General features: G+C 37.1%; 1 protein-coding gene across 10 annotated transcripts in view; it reads left to right on the top strand.

The window, feature by feature from the left end:
• Nucleotides 1-19,496, top strand: part of FBXW7 (F-box and WD repeat domain containing 7) — a 281,649-nt gene that overhangs the window by 152,878 nt on the left and 109,275 nt on the right. Inside the window, exon 3 of one of the 10 annotated variants that reach the window (XM_043545827.1) lies at nt 1,333-8,711. The exons of 8 other annotated variants lie outside the window; for them this stretch is intronic. In XM_043545827.1, the coding sequence (XP_043401762.1) occupies nt 1,333-1,380 (48 nt within the window). In that variant the 3' untranslated portion in view covers nt 1,381-8,711. Of the gene's footprint in view, nt 1-1,332; nt 8,745-19,496 lie in introns of those variants that run through there. One more of the 10 variants, XM_043545825.1, reaches the window with a different exon arrangement.

Genomic DNA, 19,496 nt, shown 5'->3' with positions numbered 1-19,496 from the left:
TAGGTGAAAAAATAATAGTTCAAGTACAAAGTTGTCATATAGCACTGTGGGGTTTGTGAAGAATAAGAAAATCACATTTAATAATTTAAAGGGTCATTGTCAATTTAAAAAAAAATCATTCTTCTGTCTGAAAATGTTGAATTTACACGTAGCCTCTATGGGCTTTTCTGTACATGAGACTTAGTGTGCAGCAAGCCTGGGTATGAATCTACAGTTCATCAACCTGCCGTACGCTAAGTAGCCGCATGGACTCTGTTGCCATACACTAACATTTCCTTAGCATGAAGGTCTAACAGCGTTAGGTCAGAGTGCACTCCAGAACAAGATCCACATGGATGCTTAGTGCACGGCAGGTTGATGCATTGTAGATTTCCACCCAGGCTTGCTGTGGACTAGATCCCTGTATAGACTAACCCTCAGATTATTGAAAGACTGAAAAAGATTTAAAAGATAATATTCTTTGCTTTTAAAAGTTTTTTGTGTTATCAGTTTCACTGTTTGGTGGTGGTGCAAGTCATTTCCCAGGCTCTTCAAGAGGGAGTTTACTAATCTTAACAGCAGCAAAAGTGAAATTAAAGCTGCCACAAGCAGTAATGTGGACAGAGAAAGAGGTTGGTGGAGAGTGGGTATGAGCATGAATGGTGTTGCTCCTGGACCTGCCCAATAGATTCTTCTAAATATCAACAGCAGAAAGAGAAATTCCTTTTACTCCCTCAATAAATAAATAAAATAAAAAAATTATATGTATTATTTAAAGAGTGCATTATCAGAAAACTGAATTTTAATTGTTTAATAACAATTGTTTATTATCTTAAATATCTAAATTGTTTATTATCTTAAAAATATCAATTTGGCAGTATCTCTTCAAATCCGCTACTTAATTTCAAGGTGATGGGCATATTTTAATGTCAAATGTACCAGTATAAGCATACTGCTAGAAATACTGTACCAGAATCTATGCAACTACACTTGTACAGACATATGGACACCATTTGTTTTCCAGATTTGCAATAGTATGTTTCAGGTATTGGTATTAGAATCTAAATCTCCCATATGTTTAAGTTTTATATCTATTGTGTTGATTGAGATGTTTGATTTCAAAAGTTGTAAAAGGATCTTTCTAGGTTGTTTTTTAAAGGAAATAATGGAATTTTACATGTACATTTTTACCTGTCCTAAATGTTGAATTATGTATCTCTGAAGAAATCCCATTTTTAAAAGATGTTGAAATAGAAACACTAGCGTATCATTGCCAAGTTTTGTCAGATTTTCTTGGCTCTGTTAGTCTTACAACCACTAATTCTTCTGCTATGATGCTTTTTTTCCAACCAGCGCAGTGTGATGAGGAACGACATAACCATCTATACTCAACCATTTTGAACTCTGTGCTGAACATACAGTATCCCTCCACCCAAAAAGCATTTAAACTTGCTGGATCAGTAAGTTCAGAATTCGTAATACAACTATGTAAACAACAATACTCAACATACATGCATGCACACAGAGCAAGAGATAGTGGTTAATGGTCTTTACTTTTGCTGCTTTTTCATAATGAATAAAATCTTTATTATTTTTTAAACAAGACACATTTGCTGTAAATAAGATTCTGGTGTTTGGAAAGCATGCATAGTTAGCATTTTTTCTGTATTGTCTGATAGCCACTTTGCGTTTTGATTCCATTACTAAGACTAGAACAGCACAACAAGAAAAATTAATTTTGGCTAACCTGTTTTTAAATCATCTAAGTTTAAAAATACAAACATCTTCTGTGTAAAGAAACACTGCAGAAGTCCTGCAAAAAGTTAAATGTTGTATCACATTCAGTTGATGACAGAACATGAACAATTACTATCTGAAGCAGGGTTGTAGAAGGCTAAAAAAATTGACATGCTTATATGGAATAGCATTTTTGAGACAAGTACAGTATTTGTGGACTCTTATTAACTCTAGTAAGTGTGATTTCTAGCTCTGACTATTGTAAATTGAAATCAAGTGGTATATCGTGTGAAAAGAATACCATTCAAGTCAGATGACTTTTTTTCATCCAAATAGTCTCAAAAAGTTAAAATGATATATTTTTACATCTTCACATAGGCTTTTCTGGGCTCATTAGTTTCTGATGATGTAGTCTGATTACTTACTGCTTCTGGTCAGATTACCTAGCCCCTTAAATGTAAATTATTTGTACATTAATTTAACTTGTTTTGTACTACCACCTTCAGGAGAAACAATGTGTGCAATCTGCAGCATACTGTCTAAGAATCAACCGTAAGTTTCTTTCTGGTTTTAGGTGAAACTTAAAAAGTATATTATTTTTGGTTTCAGTTTTGCAGTAATGGTATCTTTATTTTTTTTAAATCTCTACTGGAGTGGTAAACTTTCTCTTTGTGCCATTGGTAGTGCAGCAGAGAATTTATGTTACCTTCCTTGTCCAGAAGCTCAGATAAAAGTATGTCTGGTCGTTCTATACTAACTACCACTATTTGCTGGCCCCAAGGAGCACTTTTTAAAATATTTTTTTAAAGTCTAAAGACTGTTATAGAACTCTTTCCTTCCTAGATAAAATCAGAAAACATGTAAAGTAACACTTATATTTCATGATAATAGTTATGGCATCTGTTTGATAACTAAACAACTACTATTGCCAAACAAATGCTCATCTAATTATTATTATGAATGCAGTTTATTACAGCTAATCTCAGGAGTGTGCATCCACCAATCTAGAACAACTACTAGGTTGGTCCTGTCTTCTGTAGCAGGGTAGGCAACATGTGCAACGTTTTTCTTTCTGCAGAGATAACAAGTAGCTACCAATATACTAATACCAGTATTGTTCAGCTTATGTTAACTGTCAGACCTCATTTTTAAATCCTTTTTATTTCTGTTCCCTTTCTTTTAACTTAAACTGCTGAGTGAAGTCTCTAACCTGATTTTTTTTTTTCTTGTCTTGTGGGATCCTGTGACATTAAGGAAAGCTCCCTCAAGATTCCCAAGTAAAGACATAATGTATCCTAGTTATGCTTGCCAACTAATGTCTAGTTATGCTTGCTCCTAACATTACTCTTCCATATAAGCAATTGCTGTAGTTTTACAGGGATGTTTTGAAATTGCAATGAGTAAAGGAGGTGGTCTATATGATTGTGAATGGGAGGGAAATTGGTTCTTCATACACTTACTTAATGTGATCTATGTTGTGAAAAACAATGGACTGTTCAGACAGCTGAGACCAGTCAGCCTAATTCTACCAAATATGGTCACAAATCTCCATGATGGAAAACGAAAAATAAACTCCCCTATGCCAAAGGTAGGAATGTTGGAGGAGATGTGTGTCTCTACAAAAGGCCCCCAAGGCAGGTCCAGTGATTAAGATGTGTAGTTTCTCTGTCTGTCCCCACTCCTGAGAAAACACCATCACAGGATGACTGTGATAGTACCGTGACCCCGTTTTAAGACTCCTGTTTGAGTTCAATAGTGCAGTGAATTAAGGTCCTGGCACAAGGTTTGGTTCTTGGGCCACAGGAAATTGTTCCCAGGTTGTTGAGTGGGAGGCAGGTGAATGGCAGCCTCTCTACATTAAGGAGAATGCTCTTTCTTTGAAGGCAGATAGCAGCTTGAATTTTGGTGTCATTTTATTCTTTTCACACCAGTGCCCTCTTTTCCAAATGGAACTTCAGTAGCCATTTCTCACATGCCCACACAAGTGGAGATTTTGCCCAGCGCTGCTCCTTTGCAGGGATAGAGTTCCAAATAGCATTGTTGGCTGTTCTTCCCCATCCTGTGGGATGCAAAAAGACTCAAATTTTGAAATCCAGGTAAATAAGCCTTCAGAGAGCTGGGGAATTTTTAGACTGCAAGCGGTTGTTTTTTCTCTCACTGCCTTTTACGAAATGGAAACCTATCCCATCTATTCTATAGACTCAAGTGACAGGAAGCTATCATCTACTACTGGATATTAAAGAAATGATTAAGCTCTTGTCAAGACCTTCTTTTCACATAATAGCAGTTTCATGGTTTGGCTTGCCGGAAGTTTTCCTATTAGTTGTTCATAGGCTTGGCAGACCATCAGATGCTTATTTCAACATTCCTAGTCTTCCTTCTCACCAAAATATGCCTGAGGTTCCACAGTATTGAGGTTTTCACATGAGGGTGGCTAATGGGGATCCTAGGTGCAGCACTTTAACAGAAGGGTGTATGTCTGCACCTGTACTTGGATAACAGGCTAATGTGAACTTCCTAAAAATCAGAAGCCAGGTCTGCAACTGAAAAGATTCAAGAATATGGAGACATGGGTGAGTCAGCAACCATGAAGAACACTTTGACCTCCTTTCAGAAATTAATATAGCTGAGGGTTTGCTTTATTATTGAAGTGGTCAAGATGTTTCTATCAAATACAACAATGACAAAGTTGAGGGAGTGGATTACTATATAGACTTATTGAGTCCTACTGTGGGAGTATATCCAGATTCTGGGTTCTAAGGTAGCTTGTCAGGACATAAATCAGTAGGTGTGTTCTTTCTAATGAGTTATTGATGTCCGAGACTACTCTACCTTGGTTACTCCTTGTCCCTCCAGAATTAAGGAGAAAACCTTTTCAAGATGGAAACTCTCCAGGAAGATACCAGAAAACTTTTATAGTTTTTGTGTGTGAGTGTGTGTTTTGTGAATCTAAAGGATATGCTCAGATAACTGTGTACAGTATTGATATAACCCAGCAAATCCCAAATACATGCATTTTGGCTTCTCTATCCCATGTGTGGAGTTAAAAGTGCATTCTGATCTTCCATTATTTGAGCAGTTTTCTGGTCCATGTTCTCTTGAAGAATTACCTCAGTCAGATGTATGTAGTTCTTCAGCAGGATGACTCTACTACCAAATGTTGATTTTTCTGTGGTGGGATCATCCTTAGATTAAACTGGGTTTTTTGTTTGTTTTATGCCAACCTACATATATTGCCCCAGACACCAGGAGCAGAGTATTTGGCAAATGAGTGAGTGTGCACTCTCTCCTCTTCCTTTGTTCTTAGAAGACCAGACAGAAATTCATTGTCCAGATTGGCACCAGAGTTTTCTATTCTTCTGGAGGTTTCGTTCAGTGAAGCATTGAGATCCCTACAGTTATGGACTCCTGCACTTGAAATGGCCAGACTTAATCTGAGTAGAGGTTGATAGGATAGATTTTTAAATAATCTCAGGGCAGATTCTCAGCTGGCGTAAATTGTAGCTCTAGTGACTTGAATGGAGCTGTGATAATTTGTATCAGTTGAGGATCACCTCCCAGCCCCTGGACTTTAAATATCTGCCTTAGGAACTTTGAACAAGGCTTGCAAAGATTTCATTCAGCCCTAAAGAGACTCAAGCCTGTGGAGACCTAGGTTCTATTTGCAGGTCAGACAAAATTATCCCATAGTGGAGAGAATATTAGTTTCAAGCTGATACAGAAAGCTTGTAAATGAAATTAAACATCTGCTATGCTGATGTGAAATTCTGACTGAGTTATTTTCAGTACTTCTGCAGGATTTTTGTGGATGGATAGAATTATTTTTAAAAAGAGAAAAAAAAATTAATCATCTGTTGTAGTGAAAAGTACTGTGGGTGTGGTGTGTATGTGGGATCTGTTGTGTGACACTCCAAATATAGGTAGAAAATCAAAAGGGAAAACTAAAATCTTTGTGGAGAGATGGGGAATCAAGGATTAATTACAGAAATAATAATCCTTGAGAAATAGGTTCTTTGTTTATGCACAAGAAGTAGACATAATCAAGGAAACCAACTCTTTAAATGTTTGCAGTATGTGTATATTATTTTAACATCACTTTCTATTTTTTATGCTGTTGAACACCAGAGGGCACAATCAGATGCTTTACGACTGTGCTTTCTGCTGGAAGCTGTTTAATGTGTCTTGATAAATGGGTTTTCCTCTGCATTCCTGTTAACAATTAAAAGTACCATTTTTAACCCAAAAATAAATGTTTATCATACACAACACTGCTTTTGGTTTTAATCTGTGCAGAAGGGTGTTTTCCAGCATAAAGAAATCTATTCCTGCATCTTTTTTTTTTTTTTTAAGTGTGCGCTTAAAGCATTTTCCAGCTGGCTTGTGTAGTAGGACTTTAATGTGTTTGTGTTTTTTTTTCCCTGGAGTACAAAAAGTACAAAGTGAAATGAATACTTAGTATAAAAATAAATTAAAATGAACAACTCACTTTTTACTTTTTTTGCTAGGGACAAACCCACAGGAAATAGAGATCAGTTGATTCTTCATGCCTTTGGTCTCTGAGACTTCCAGCAGTTGTGGCAATGATGTAACCAGACTCCTAACTAAGTAAATCAAATAAAGCTTTGTCAAAAAGGAAAGGTGTTAAATTGCTCAAATCTGGCTATGAAAGTCATTGGTGATATGGTCTGTTCTTCTAAATACCTCTTCTGAATCCCCCTTCTGATTAGTGCACTTCTTTTCTCTCCTCACCCTCTTCTAATGCAAACAGATATTAAACTTTTATTTTGATTTTCAGTGTAAGGTGTCTTAATTTTTTGGCTGATGTAGAATATAGTGGCAAATGGTAAGTACCTTGGGGCAGCAAACAGATCTTCCTCTGTATACAGAATTGAGCACACTAATAATATTCAATAAAAACTGATTTGTTTACACATGAAAGTTGTTATTCGGTGATTTTTACAACTGCAAGTCAGAATTACTTTTAAGTAATTATAACTGTTACATTATATTTGGATAATTCTCAGATAATATTAGAAGAAAAACTAAGTTTTAAAGCAGGTATATAATTAAAGCCTTGTGTTGTTTAGAATAGTCCTGACTGTTAAGTGTAGAACTTTGGTTTTTATTTTGTATTGGAGTGTAATTTAGTGCATACTTGAAGGTTAATACCAGTCAAAATATTATAATGTTTATTACTTTCCTCATTCATACAGTATATAGATTAGTTGTTAAAATTCCAAATAATTCTGGTTTAGCTGTGCAGCTGTTATTAAATTACTGTTATGCTTCTATCATATCACAGATACCAAACTGGTTCCACTGTGCTAACATCCTTACATCACATGGATGTAAATCGAATGGTATTAAGACATTCAATTTTCCCTGTGGGTCTCCTCCATTTGTCTTTTTGTCTGGTGTAGAAAAATGAGGTGCCTGCACTGATGGCTGTGTGAAGGTTCTGGGCTAGCCTACCTAAGAGGTCCCAAGTTCATCCTCACCCTCATGCAAAAGCATCCATTTGGGGCAACCTAAACTTTCAAATTGGGAGCAAACCTATAATTTGGTAAGACCTGGCTGAGCCAAGTGCATCATATGGAGTTCACAGTAAGTCAGTGATGAGGGCTTTGTCCCTTTTTTTAACACTAAAGCAACATTATTACCTACCATCCTCAGCCGAGTGACAGTACTTACAATTACGACACTTTCTAACATATCAATTTGATCCAAATGCCCTAGGCCTGCCAGAGGCCCCAGAACTACTTGGAACCTTAGAAATGGTTCATGAACTCGCCAGGTCCATGTCCACTATGCATACTTGGTTAAGGAAGAGGAACTGGCCTGGAGTTCATTGTGAAACTGTGGGAAGGGGATTTATCCCAGCTGTTTAAAAAAAATCCCAGTGGCAGAGCATAGTATGTAACATTAAAAATGTCTGTGGCTCTGTTGATACTCTTGATACAAAAACAAAAATTATTAAAATTGGTTTGGGTTCCATAGTGGTTGCACAAGATAAAAGCCTTATCCTCTGATGTTTGTTGGTGCTGTAACAGAGAAAAAGAAACCCTGAGGCATATGCTGTGGGACTTTCCAACCATCAGGCAGCTGTGGAACAAGATGGACACAAACGTTAAGATATTGCTCAGCTTCAACAGCCAAACCTCAGCCGAAAATTATATCCTAGTTTACTGACCTGTTAAACTGGGTTTAACGCCGCCAAAAATACTTTGGTACTTGAGGGCTTCAGTGATCATTAAGTGCACGATTTTACAAAAATGGAGTAGGCTTATGGCCAGAATAGAGTGGTGGTATTCAGACCTGTCAGAGTTAGAAGCTAAAGAAATAACAGCTTACCCTCGCAGAGGGCAATTCTATGAATTTGAAGAAATTTGGATCCCATTTCTAGATACGTTTTGATAAAAAGGTTGAGATGGCTCAAAGAATGTCAGACCTCTATTCCGCATAACCCTCCTGTCCCTTCAACCCCTTCCTTCCTTCCTCTCCCTATTCATGTATGTCTTCTCCCGTTTTATTGCTGTTACCTCCATCCTAACATGTTATGTCCTTGTAGTGTTGTCTGGGTTTGTATCGCAGGTCTTGCAACTTTGACAAGTTGTAAAATTTCATAATGCTGTAATTCTACCTGTGAAGCATGCATTATTTGGAAACAATTAACCTTTTTGTTCTTTCTATTGTCTGTATCTTTAGGAAAATCAGTAAACTAAACACAAAAATGTAGCTTTTTAAACACTAACATATTTATGAAAGGATTACTGATTCTCAGTTTGTCTGTGCATTTTGGTGGTATTTTTAGATTCTCCCCACACGCACATTAAAGAAATAACTCCAAAATTATGATTATGTACCCTTTCTGTGGCTAGGGATGAGATAGCCTATAAACACAGCTTTCTAAGAAGAATTGGTCGCAGGGAGCAAGTTTCACATGTTGACGACTCTGGCTAAGAAGCGACCCCATTTCCTGCCTGCTACTGTCTGAGATGGGCATATGCTCCTCCCTTCTGCATTCAAAGGTGGGGGTTATGTTTCAGTTCCTCTTACAGGTAGAGCTAGGCCTGTTCTAATCATTGCTCTGCTACTCCTGTCAAGTCTATAAATGGAGCAGGAAGAGTACTAATTGATGCATGGGGCATGGATTCTGATTTTTGCAATGACAAGTAACTCACATGGTGATCCCTGCCTGAAATAGTCTGTAACTCAAAAGAACTTAGCTACCGAGTAGCTCTCTCAAGGAAAAGGTTTGAAATCTCTAGCTATCAATTATATCTGTAACATTAAAATTTCACTTGCAGTTACAAGAAATATTGTCATTTGTTCTATAATCTCTGCTGTTTTCTGTTGACCTTTTTATGGTCCCCATACTGCTTTTCTCTATGGTTTCCAGAGATAGTTGAATGACTAGTGACTGAGGTTGTGTCTACACTAGAAACTTAAGTCAACCTCTGTTAGGTCAACTTACAGCCACCACAATAATTACTCTGAAGGTACATGTCCACGCCACCCTCCTGCAGTCGATGGTGTGTGTCCTCACCAGGAGTGCTTCCACTGACCTAAGAGGGGCTGCACAGGGAGTTGAGAGCTTCCGGGGAGACTTGCCCCTCCCTATCCCCAGCCATGTAATTGACAAGATAGCCAATATTCCCAGCCAGGGGCAGGGAGTGGAGGGGGGAGGAAGCTGCTGGGGGTCCAGGAGCAGGGTCCAGCTGCCCAGCTCTCCAAGGAAGTGGAGTGGGGGGGAGGAGCAGGGGAGAGAGAGGCAGCAGGGCTCTGGCTGCCCAGCTTTCTTGTCAGTTTCATGGCTTCTGCCTAACAAGACAGCTAACAGCCGATGTAAGTAACGGAGTATCTACACAGATGCAGTGTCACCCCAATTATGCCGGCATAAGCCCTAGGGATGTAAATAAAAAGCTAACCATTTAAATGATTAAAATTATAGCATTTAAATGGTTAACCGATTAAAGGGAGAAGGGCTGGGGTTCTGGGGGCCGGAGACTGACGGGGCTGTCCAGTGGCCGGGGGTTAACAGTTAAGATCAGTTAACTGGTAAGCCTAATAGGAGCCAGACCTGCTGCTGGCTGCTTCTGGGGCGCAGCGTGGTGTTTACTGGCCGGCCACCAGGGTCCCTGGGTGCTGAGCAAGGCGACTCAATGCCTTGCATTCCGCGACCCAGTACTAGGTTGCGACCCGAACTTTGAAAAACACTGATCTAGAGTACTGGACAAGATATTGCAGTTTTTACTTCAATGCAGTTAGTGGAGGTTAACTTTCTATCCCCCACCTGGGGTTTACTTTGACTAGCTACATCGAGATAAAAGCTACAGTGCCTTGTCTGCACCAGTTTACATCAAGATAGCTAACGTATTGTAAAACCACACCTTTTTTTGCTGTGACGGCAAAGCCCGAATCTCAAATATATGTGTTCTGTTTTTTCTGATCGTCACTGCCAGAGTCACTCAATGGTTTCTTGTGAAAATTGATTCACTCAAGACAGGCATGTGTGGTTCTTCCTCTAGCTTATCTGTTAGTCTGTTTGTGGGGAGACTGCCAACACCTCCTCCAGAAGGCAAAATGCCAGCATCTCTTAAATTTTTGTCAACAAATCATCTCTTGAATCAGAATCTCACAGATCATCACTGTCTCTAATCTCCAGTTTTGAAGGGAATATTATTGAAAAGAGGGCGATAATCAGAATCTTCCATTACATTGGTTCCCTGAGCCTATGTGGAGCACTATTGAAACCTAAAAATGGAGGTATCATCACTACCTGGGTTTGCTATGTCAGAGTAGTCTGATATAAAAAGTGGTCTTAAAATACTAATTTATCTTAATTTAATTACCTGAAACAGTGTCTTGTAATGAATACAAACAGTATCTTGGGTGTCAGTTGTCCTTTTTTAAAAGCTTTTCAAGTGAGATTATTTAAACCTATCAATTATACAGATATACGGTAACAACATTCAGAAATTTAAATTGTGAAAATCAGTGTGAGGATATTTTCAGTATGCTTAAGAAGTACACAGTGATACATGGCTTGTCTAACAAATACATTTGGGAGCTCTGCCCCACTTAAAAATGCCATTTGTTCCTTATGTTGTTCTTGGCTATGTGGCAGGTGCTGTTGGCTGATGTGATCATTAGCCCAAATATCTCTCGTCTGGAGTGATACAGCTGTATTTACTGAGCTCTTTATCAGTGGATGTTGTTCTCGGAGTGTGGATTAAAACTGCTTCGCTTTTTCTGACTTGGCTTAAATTGACAGTACTTGTTATGAAACTCAATACAAATGGTCAGTCGAAGTGTGAAGAAAGTAAAACTTTTGCTGGTGAGTTTGCATTATAAGAAAAAACAACAATCACTAACAATTCATTCAGTGTTAGCTTTATGTTTTTAGTAGTTGTAATTGTTTTACAGATCCCAACAATCAACATGTGATTAAGTTAACTCATTGCTTCTTATATGGAAGTGATAACATATACTTGCAGAACTGTTGCATTTGGAAAGGTCTTGCAGGGGGTTGGTGGTTCCTGAAGGCCAAAGCTATGTTTAATGGCTACATCAGGACTATATTTTATCCAGTGGCATATTTGTTACTGTTGTCAGTTTCAGTAAAGTAAAAGTAATAGTTTAAAAATCTATCTCTTTGTGAACGTTTTTTTTTTTTTTTAAAAAAGGAGTATTTGTGGCACCTTAGAGACTAGCAAATTTATTTGAGCATAAGCTTTCATGAGCTATGCTTATGCTCAAATAAATTTGTTAGTCTCTAAGGTGCCACAAGTACTCCTTTTCTTTTTGCGGATACAGACTAACACGGCTGCTACTCTGAAACCATTTATTTTCTAGTTTATCTGAATATATGTTGTCATGTGACAAATGGTAAGTAAGTGGTATTATTCACATTTCTTTAAACCTGACTATGCATAGTACAGCTTTCCTTTTGGTGTACATTTTCTATCAGTTTTCAGTTCTGTGCCAAGCAATCTTCATATTTGGAAGCAAAACTATTCCAGTTAAATGAGAGGAATACTTGGATAACAAGTAGCTAATGTGTATACAAAGGAAAGAAACATTTTGACTATTTATTTAATATCATAGTTATTTCTCTTTGGTGGTATATGGTTGTATATGAGCTGTACCTGAAGTTACTTATATCAGTGGCTGTTAATGATTAACAAAGCCAGAATAGTTTGAGATGTCACTTACATTCTATATAGGTTCATACTGTTGCTGTGAATTTTTTTGTTTTCTACCAAAACCCCACATGAACATTTAACCATTGAGTAAATTGGGCAAGTTTAGCTTCTTTCCCCCCTCACCTCCACCTCAATCCGTACATCAAAATACAGAGTGTGTGGGAAATATTAAACCAATACAACAATTTACCTCTTACAAATCTTGTAACTACTCTGTGTGATTTAAAGCCTCTTGTTTGTTGGATAAATATATGCTTAATCCAGTTGTTTGTATCTTTTCTCGAATTGTGTGGATAATTTAAACAATGCACAAATTGCAGTTTTCCTGATCACTTGTGAAAATTTTAATTTTAGCATTGTAACATTTTTGTACTTCATCCTAAGCTGGTTATGTAAATAATTTAGTATATGAATTACTAAATAATATTTGGTTTATATATGACTTTATATAAAACCGTGTGTGTGTGTATGTATGTATGTATCAGTACAAATGTATGAAATACACTGTTAGTTTCTTTTTAAATTGGCTAACTCACAGATGGGTCCCACTAGTTCTCAATCACAGAAAGGACAATAGCTATACATTCCATGAATCTGCCAGTGGAAAGCACAGAACATACTTCTATCAGGCAGTGTTGCTGTTCTTACTCCCAGTTCTCATGGTTAGTTGGAAATGGTTGTAATTAAACCCACCCTTCCTCGTCTCCACCTTCTTCCTTCTCTGCTCCCCCATCTTCCCTTTAAGTTTCAGTTGGTCACTGGAAGAGCTTGTGACAGAGCATGGAGTTATAGTGATATGATTACTGATGGAATTCAGAGATCTCCCACCCATGCTGAATAAGTCCAAACCTGACAGTATAGCAGCTCCTTTTCTCTGTGTAAGAGGTCACTCGGCTTACTTAACTTGTATATTTGGTCTTGGCTTATCAAAAGCTGTGACGTTCTCAGCCAAACTTCATTATCTGGCCATGTGCTACATAAAACTAAACCAGCAAATTCTGAACTATCGAGTTGTTCAGGTTTTGGAATCAGTGGCGTTGTTCTCATCTGTGACATGAAATATAATTTTGTGAACACTTACTAAATTTTATCATGCCCACTCAGTCCATGACCTCTCTCTGCCAAAATGGAAAGTGTTATAAATACTTGGTGATATAGATACAGACGCACTATAGATTATCAACAGGGCTGAAACCCATAATTTTCAACACAAATCCACTACCACTTGAAGTCAAGTAGAAATACTGTTAGCTGTGAGGAAGTAGCAGGCTCTTTTTTTTTTTTTTTTTTCTGTCTAGTCCAGCCTTTGGAAGGAGACTTGATCACACTAACATTTTGAACTGGACTGAGACGACCAGTTCACTTCACTTAGACTACTGAATGTCCCTCTGATGAAAGCTACGTTTCGTCGCTGCTGACCTGAATATGGTTAACTGTTTACTCAGAGGTGACATATGCTGAATCCCTTTTTACTAATTTCATGAGCTATCCAATTGTCCCTCAGTCAAATATAATTTAAAAAAATATATAGTACTTTAGCTTGATTAAAAAGTCTGAGTAAAGTGTAACCCTGAAGATGAAAGGAATAATTATAAAGCGATACAGCGAATTAATTTCATGGTAGCTGTCTCAGGTATTCGATTTTTGGGTATGAGTCTCATTGTTCCAGCCGAGAGTGATTCTTCTGTTCGAGGCTGGACTTTATAAAAAATTAGGCTGTTCTGAAAGACTGGTTTGGGGCTTTTACCCAGCTACATCATTTTTGACCACAGGCAGCAGTACTTGTCCAAAAGTATGGAGGCCAAACTTCTTTCTAAAAAGCTGCTGTTACTATTACACAAATCATCCATCAAGTACACTCAGGGCTCCTGTGCTCTGGGGAGCCTGAACTATCATCCATAATCCGTAAAAGTTTATAAGGCATAAGGGGGAGAAATGTAGAAGCGACTCCTTAGTGTGTCTCGTTTGATTCCTTGAAGTGTTACCAGTTAACTCAAAAGTAGATTTTAGTCTTTTTATTTTTTTCTTTTACTTAAGAGGTAACCGTTGTTGTACTTTGTAGGAATGAATGACACTTGAACAAATGAAAGAAAGCAAGAGTTTATATGAAAATGTAAACAAGGGGAAGGTGGTAAAAGTGTGGGCCAGCCCAGAATGTCAGCCGTTTCTTGGGCTACCTGCTTTTTTCTGAAACCCAGACATTCTTTACTTTGCATATTTTGAGCTATTATTAATAGACTCACACCCCTTTGCAGTATGCTATTAACCAGCTGAGAAGGATTATGTAGCTTAATTTGTCACTCTCATGTGCATGCCAGTGTAACAATTGGTTATATTACATTTGTTGGGTTTTATATGTATTTTATAGTTGTAATAAGAAAAATTTAGTGGTCTTGTATTTAAGGTCTCTAGCAACAAAATGAGTCATTTTCTTTATACATGTTAATAAGTCTGAAATTTAATGCTAGTTACATGTTCAACCTTCCATTTTGGCACTGGTTAAACTCCAGAAATGGATGGAATTGTGCAAGTGAGGGTCCTGTACTGTCTTATTTTATATAAGAAATATTTCTTTAGCCTGAGTGAAAGGTGGCTGGACAGCAAGTTATACCACCAAAGAGGTTATTGAACAGTACATACTGAGACTGACATTAACTAGTTATTTTCATCCCTTTTAAGGCCTTTCTAGCGTTGATTTTTATAGTGAGAAGAGTGGGGGAAATCAAGTGACAGGGTACTTTTTAGTAGGGCTGTTGATTAATCACAGTTAACTCACGTGATTAACTCAAAAAAAGTAATTGTGATTTGAAAACTTGATCACAATTAATTTGTTTTAATTGCACTGTTAAAGAATAGAATACCAATTGAAATTTATTAAATATTTTGGATGTTTTTCTACATTTTCATATATATATTGTATTCTGTGTTGTAATTGAAATCAAAGTGTATATTATTTTTTATTCTAAATATTTGTACTGTAAAAATAAGATAGTATTTTTCAATTCACTTCATACAAGTATTGTACTGCAATCTCTTGGTCATGAAAGTGCAACTTACAAATGTAGAATTTTTTTTATTACATAACTGCACTCAAACACAAAACAATGTAAAACTTCAGAGCCTACAAGGCCACTCAGTCCTACTTCTTGTTCACTCTTTCGCTAAAACAGACAAGTTTGTTTACATTTACAGGAGATAATGCTGCTCTCTTCTTATTTATAATGTCACCAGAAAGTGAGAACAGGCATTTGCATGTCACCTTTTGTGGCTGGTATTGCAAGGTATTTACGTGCCAGATATGCTAAACGTGTGCATGCCTCTTCATGCTTCGGCCATCATTCCAGAGAACATGCTTCCATGCCGATGACACTTGTTTAAAAAAAAAAATTGAAAATTTAAATTTGTGATTGAACTCCTTGGGGGAGAATTGTATGTCCCCTGCTCTGTTTTACCCATATTCTGCCATATATTTCATGTTATAGCAGTCTCGGATGATGACTCAGCACACATTGTTCGTTTTAAGAACACCTTTCACTGCAGATTTGACAAAACACAAAGACGGTACCTGTGACGGGTTGGATCACAGAAACCCCCTTGGGGTTGGCAACTGATGTGCCAAGACTACTTCTGCCCCTGCTTTCCCTGCCCTCCCAGCCAGGGACTTCAGTTCCCTGCCTGGTTTGAGCCAGACCTGCTAGCCTGCTGCAAACCCAGACCCAGGTCTGAACCACGTCCCCTAACAGCTGTAGGCTTAAACTGAAAGCAGCTTAAGAAGTGTACCTGTCTTTAACTCTCAGATGCCCAACTCCCAATGGGGTCCAAGCCCCAAATAAATCCATTTTACCTTGTATAAAGCTTATACAGGGTAAACTCATAAATTGTTTGCCCTCCGTAACATGGATAGAGGCAGGTTCACAGCTGTTTGCCCCCCCCCAGGTATTAATACATTAATTAATAAGTTAATTAATAAGTAAAAAGTGATTTTTATACTACAGAAAGTAGTATTTAAGTGGTTCCAAGTAGTAACAGACAGAACAAAGTGAATTACCAAGCAAAATAAAATAGAACACACAAGTCTATGTCTAATACAGTAAGAAAACTGAATGCAGATAAAACCTCATGCTCAGAGGAGTTCCAGTAAGCTTCCTTTTACAGACTAGTCTCCTTCTAGTCTGGGTCCAGCAATCACTCACACCCCTTGTAGTTTACTGTCCTTTGTTCCAGTTTCTTTCAGGTATCCTTGGGAGTGGAGAGGCTGTCTCTTGAGCTAGCTGAAGACAAAATGGAGGGATCTCCCAGGGGTTTAAATAGACTTTCTCTTGTGGGTGGATACCCCTCCCTTCCCCTGTGTCAAATTCCAGCTACAAGATGGAGTTTTGGAGTCACATGGGCAAGTCCCTGTCCATGCATGACTCAGAACTTACATGTAGCAGCCATGGTTTACATGCTACCTTTAAAGTCCTCATGTAAACTTCTTATGTGGATTGGAGCCTTCCAAGATCCATTGTCCATTAAGTGCTTCTTTACTGGGCACTTAACGTACGAATTCCATTCTAAGGAAGCTGACCAAAAGCCTTACTGAGGTTATTTAAAATCAAACAAGTATACAGCCAATATTCATAACTTTGAATACAACAATGACACATGCATACAAATAGGATGAATATATTCAGTAGATCATAACCTTTACATAGATACGTTATATGGCATATATAGCAAAAAACATATTCCAGTTATGTCATATATACATTCATAAGCATATTTCCATAAAGCCTTATGGGGTGCACCGGCACAGTACCAATGTGAGCTTTGTAAAGATAGATATAGCGCTTGACCCAAGGTTTAAGAATCTGAAGTGCCTTCCAAAATCTGAGAGGCATGAGGTGTGGAGCATGCTCTCAGAAGTCTTAAAAGAACAACACTCTGATGCGGAAACTACAGAACCCAAACCACCAAAAAAAGAAAGCTGCTTTGGATTGTAATTGAGCAGAACATGTCATCAGCATGGACGCTTGTCTCCTGGAATGATGGTTGAAGAATGAAGGGACATATGAATCTTTAGCGCATCTGGCACGTACATATCTTGCGATGCTGGCTACAACAGTGTCATGAGAACGCCTCTTCTTGCTTTCAGGTGACGTAAACAAGAAGCATGCAGCATTATCTTCTGGAAATGTAGCCAAACTTGTTTGTATGAGTGATTGGCTGAACAAGAAGTAGGACTGAATGGACTTGCAGGCTCTAAAATTTTACATTGTTCGATTTTTGAATGCAGTTTTTTTGTATATAATTCTACATTTGTAAATTCAACTTTCAGGATAAAGAGATTGCACTACAGTATTTGTATTAGGTGAATTGAAAAATATTATTTCTTTTGTTTTTTACAGTGCAAATACTTGTAATAAAAAAATATAAAGTGAGCACTGTACACTTTGTATTCTGTGTTGTAATTGAAACCAATATATTTGATAATGTAGAAAATACCCAAAAATATTTAAATAAATGGTATTCTATTATTAACAGTATGATTAATCGTGATTAATTTTTTTAATCGCTTGACAGGCCTACTTTTTAGTAGCCCTTCCAAATGAACATCATTCTGCACTATTAAAGATTTTCAGTATTGTCTTGGGAATCTTGAATACATACATAGGTAGTTTCTTATTGAAAATCATATACATTGTTTAAATATTAAAGTAGCATAATCATAAAGTTTAATTTTTAGTGTGTAAAGTTAATATTACAGTTTTCTTCCTTTCCTGTTAAGTTCACATTTGCCTCCCCCAAATGTTAAGTATTTGACCTTTTAACCCATTGTTACAATGTTTTGAATGACCTGTCTACCTGTTTTAGCTTGTCTTAGTTTTCTTTTACGGTGCAACCACAGCAAAAATAAGTAATCAGCAACTGAATTCTTGGATAACAACTGTAGGAGTTCTTTTTAACAGCTGGTGGAACCCTGAACAGACCAAAGAGTTAAACTTAATCATCAGACAAATCATGTTATAGCCAATAAAGATTGGCCAGACATTTCTAGAATATTTGTAAAATGTAAGACGATGCAGTTGGGTTTATGTTACATATCTGAAATACTTCCTGAAATGTTTAATGAAGGAATGAAGACAAATGCTTTAAAATAATTTTTAAAAACAAGAAGGGGAAATAAAGTAAAGCTAGGAGATCTGTGGATTTAAAATACGTAAATTATTTTTATAAATAATTGCCAGTTACAAACAATATAGTATACTCATCTACTGATGGAAAAATTCAAGAAGAATTGTAAGAATAAAATAGAATAAACTTTTAAAATTGTCTATTAGTTAACCATCAACTGGAAAGAATAATTAATTTATATTTTCCTTGACATAATAAGGAAAAATTGAATATTATCGAACATTCCTTCGTTTATTTTTGAGAAACTAAGTACTGGTTACTAGGAAATGGAAACTTTTATTTTGGTTGAACATATGCTCAGTTTTCCTTCCTTCCACTTTTGTCTCTCTCTCTCTCTCTCTCTCTGTATATATAAAACTGCTTGTGTGTATGTGTACAACATAGTAGCATGCACAAAATATCTCCCTGCTTCCCATCAAAGATTTAACAGTAGTGGTCTCATAATAATGCTTAAGGGTGAAATGTGCAGAATTTAATTCTAAAATTTCAGGTTTTTCTGTATCTATCTGGTCATTATTCTGTTTCTTGTAGGTTTCCTCAGGTGTTGGGAGGGGGACTTACTTTCTTTTGATTGCTGATATGATCATTCCATTACGTATCCTTTGCCTACACACAGGTTTTGTACAGTATAACTATGCCAGTTGTGGGTGGGTGTTAACCATTCCTCTAGTATGGAAGCAGTTTACCTATTCCCCAGCCTGTACGGAAACAAGCTATACTGGTATAAAGCACCTTCCTAACAATATAACTGTGGGAGTGGTACCACATTAGCTATATCGATTTAAAACATTACAACTTTCAAGTGTAGGAAAGCCTTACTGGTAGGTTGGCTGATGAAAAGCTGGTTTCCACTCAAGAATTGTTCTCCGCAAAGTCAAAAGACTGGTTCTTGTACATCTGTAGGGAGATGAATGCGTGGTGGATGAGGAATAAACTTCTATATAATGTCCAGTCAGACAAATCTAAGGTTTTCCAGAATTCTCTTACAGCTAACCAAGTATACAACAAAATAGCTCCAAATTGCAAGTGGGGAGGGCGAAGGTGATGTGTGTGTTTAAAAAAATAATAATAAAAATAAAAACTGGTGAGGTTGTATTTTACAATGTTGCAATGCTCTATGTTATCCATTTGAGGGCACCTGTTCACCAATGATAAGAACTCTGGGAAAAGCATGTTTTTGTTTTGTTTTGTTTTTCAATTTTCCTGTAGCTGCAAATAATTGATTTAGCGCTTTATGGGGAAAAAATCAGTACATACTGCAGTTTTATGTTTTTCTTTATTTTCTCAGTAATATTAAAGTGAACATTTCAGAACTGGGTAGCTAGTTATTTAGCTCTAGCAGAGGATTCTGTAAAATTTCAAGCTGCTTGTTAATACAGGTAAGCCAAAATCCATTATTCT

This window comes from Chelonia mydas, chromosome 4 (assembly GCF_015237465.2).
Source record: "Chelonia mydas isolate rCheMyd1 chromosome 4, rCheMyd1.pri.v2, whole genome shotgun sequence".
NCBI lineage: Eukaryota > Metazoa > Chordata > Testudines > Cheloniidae > Chelonia > Chelonia mydas.
Note: the sequence above shows the minus strand (reverse complement) of the source record. Positions and strands in the feature narration are given on the sequence as shown.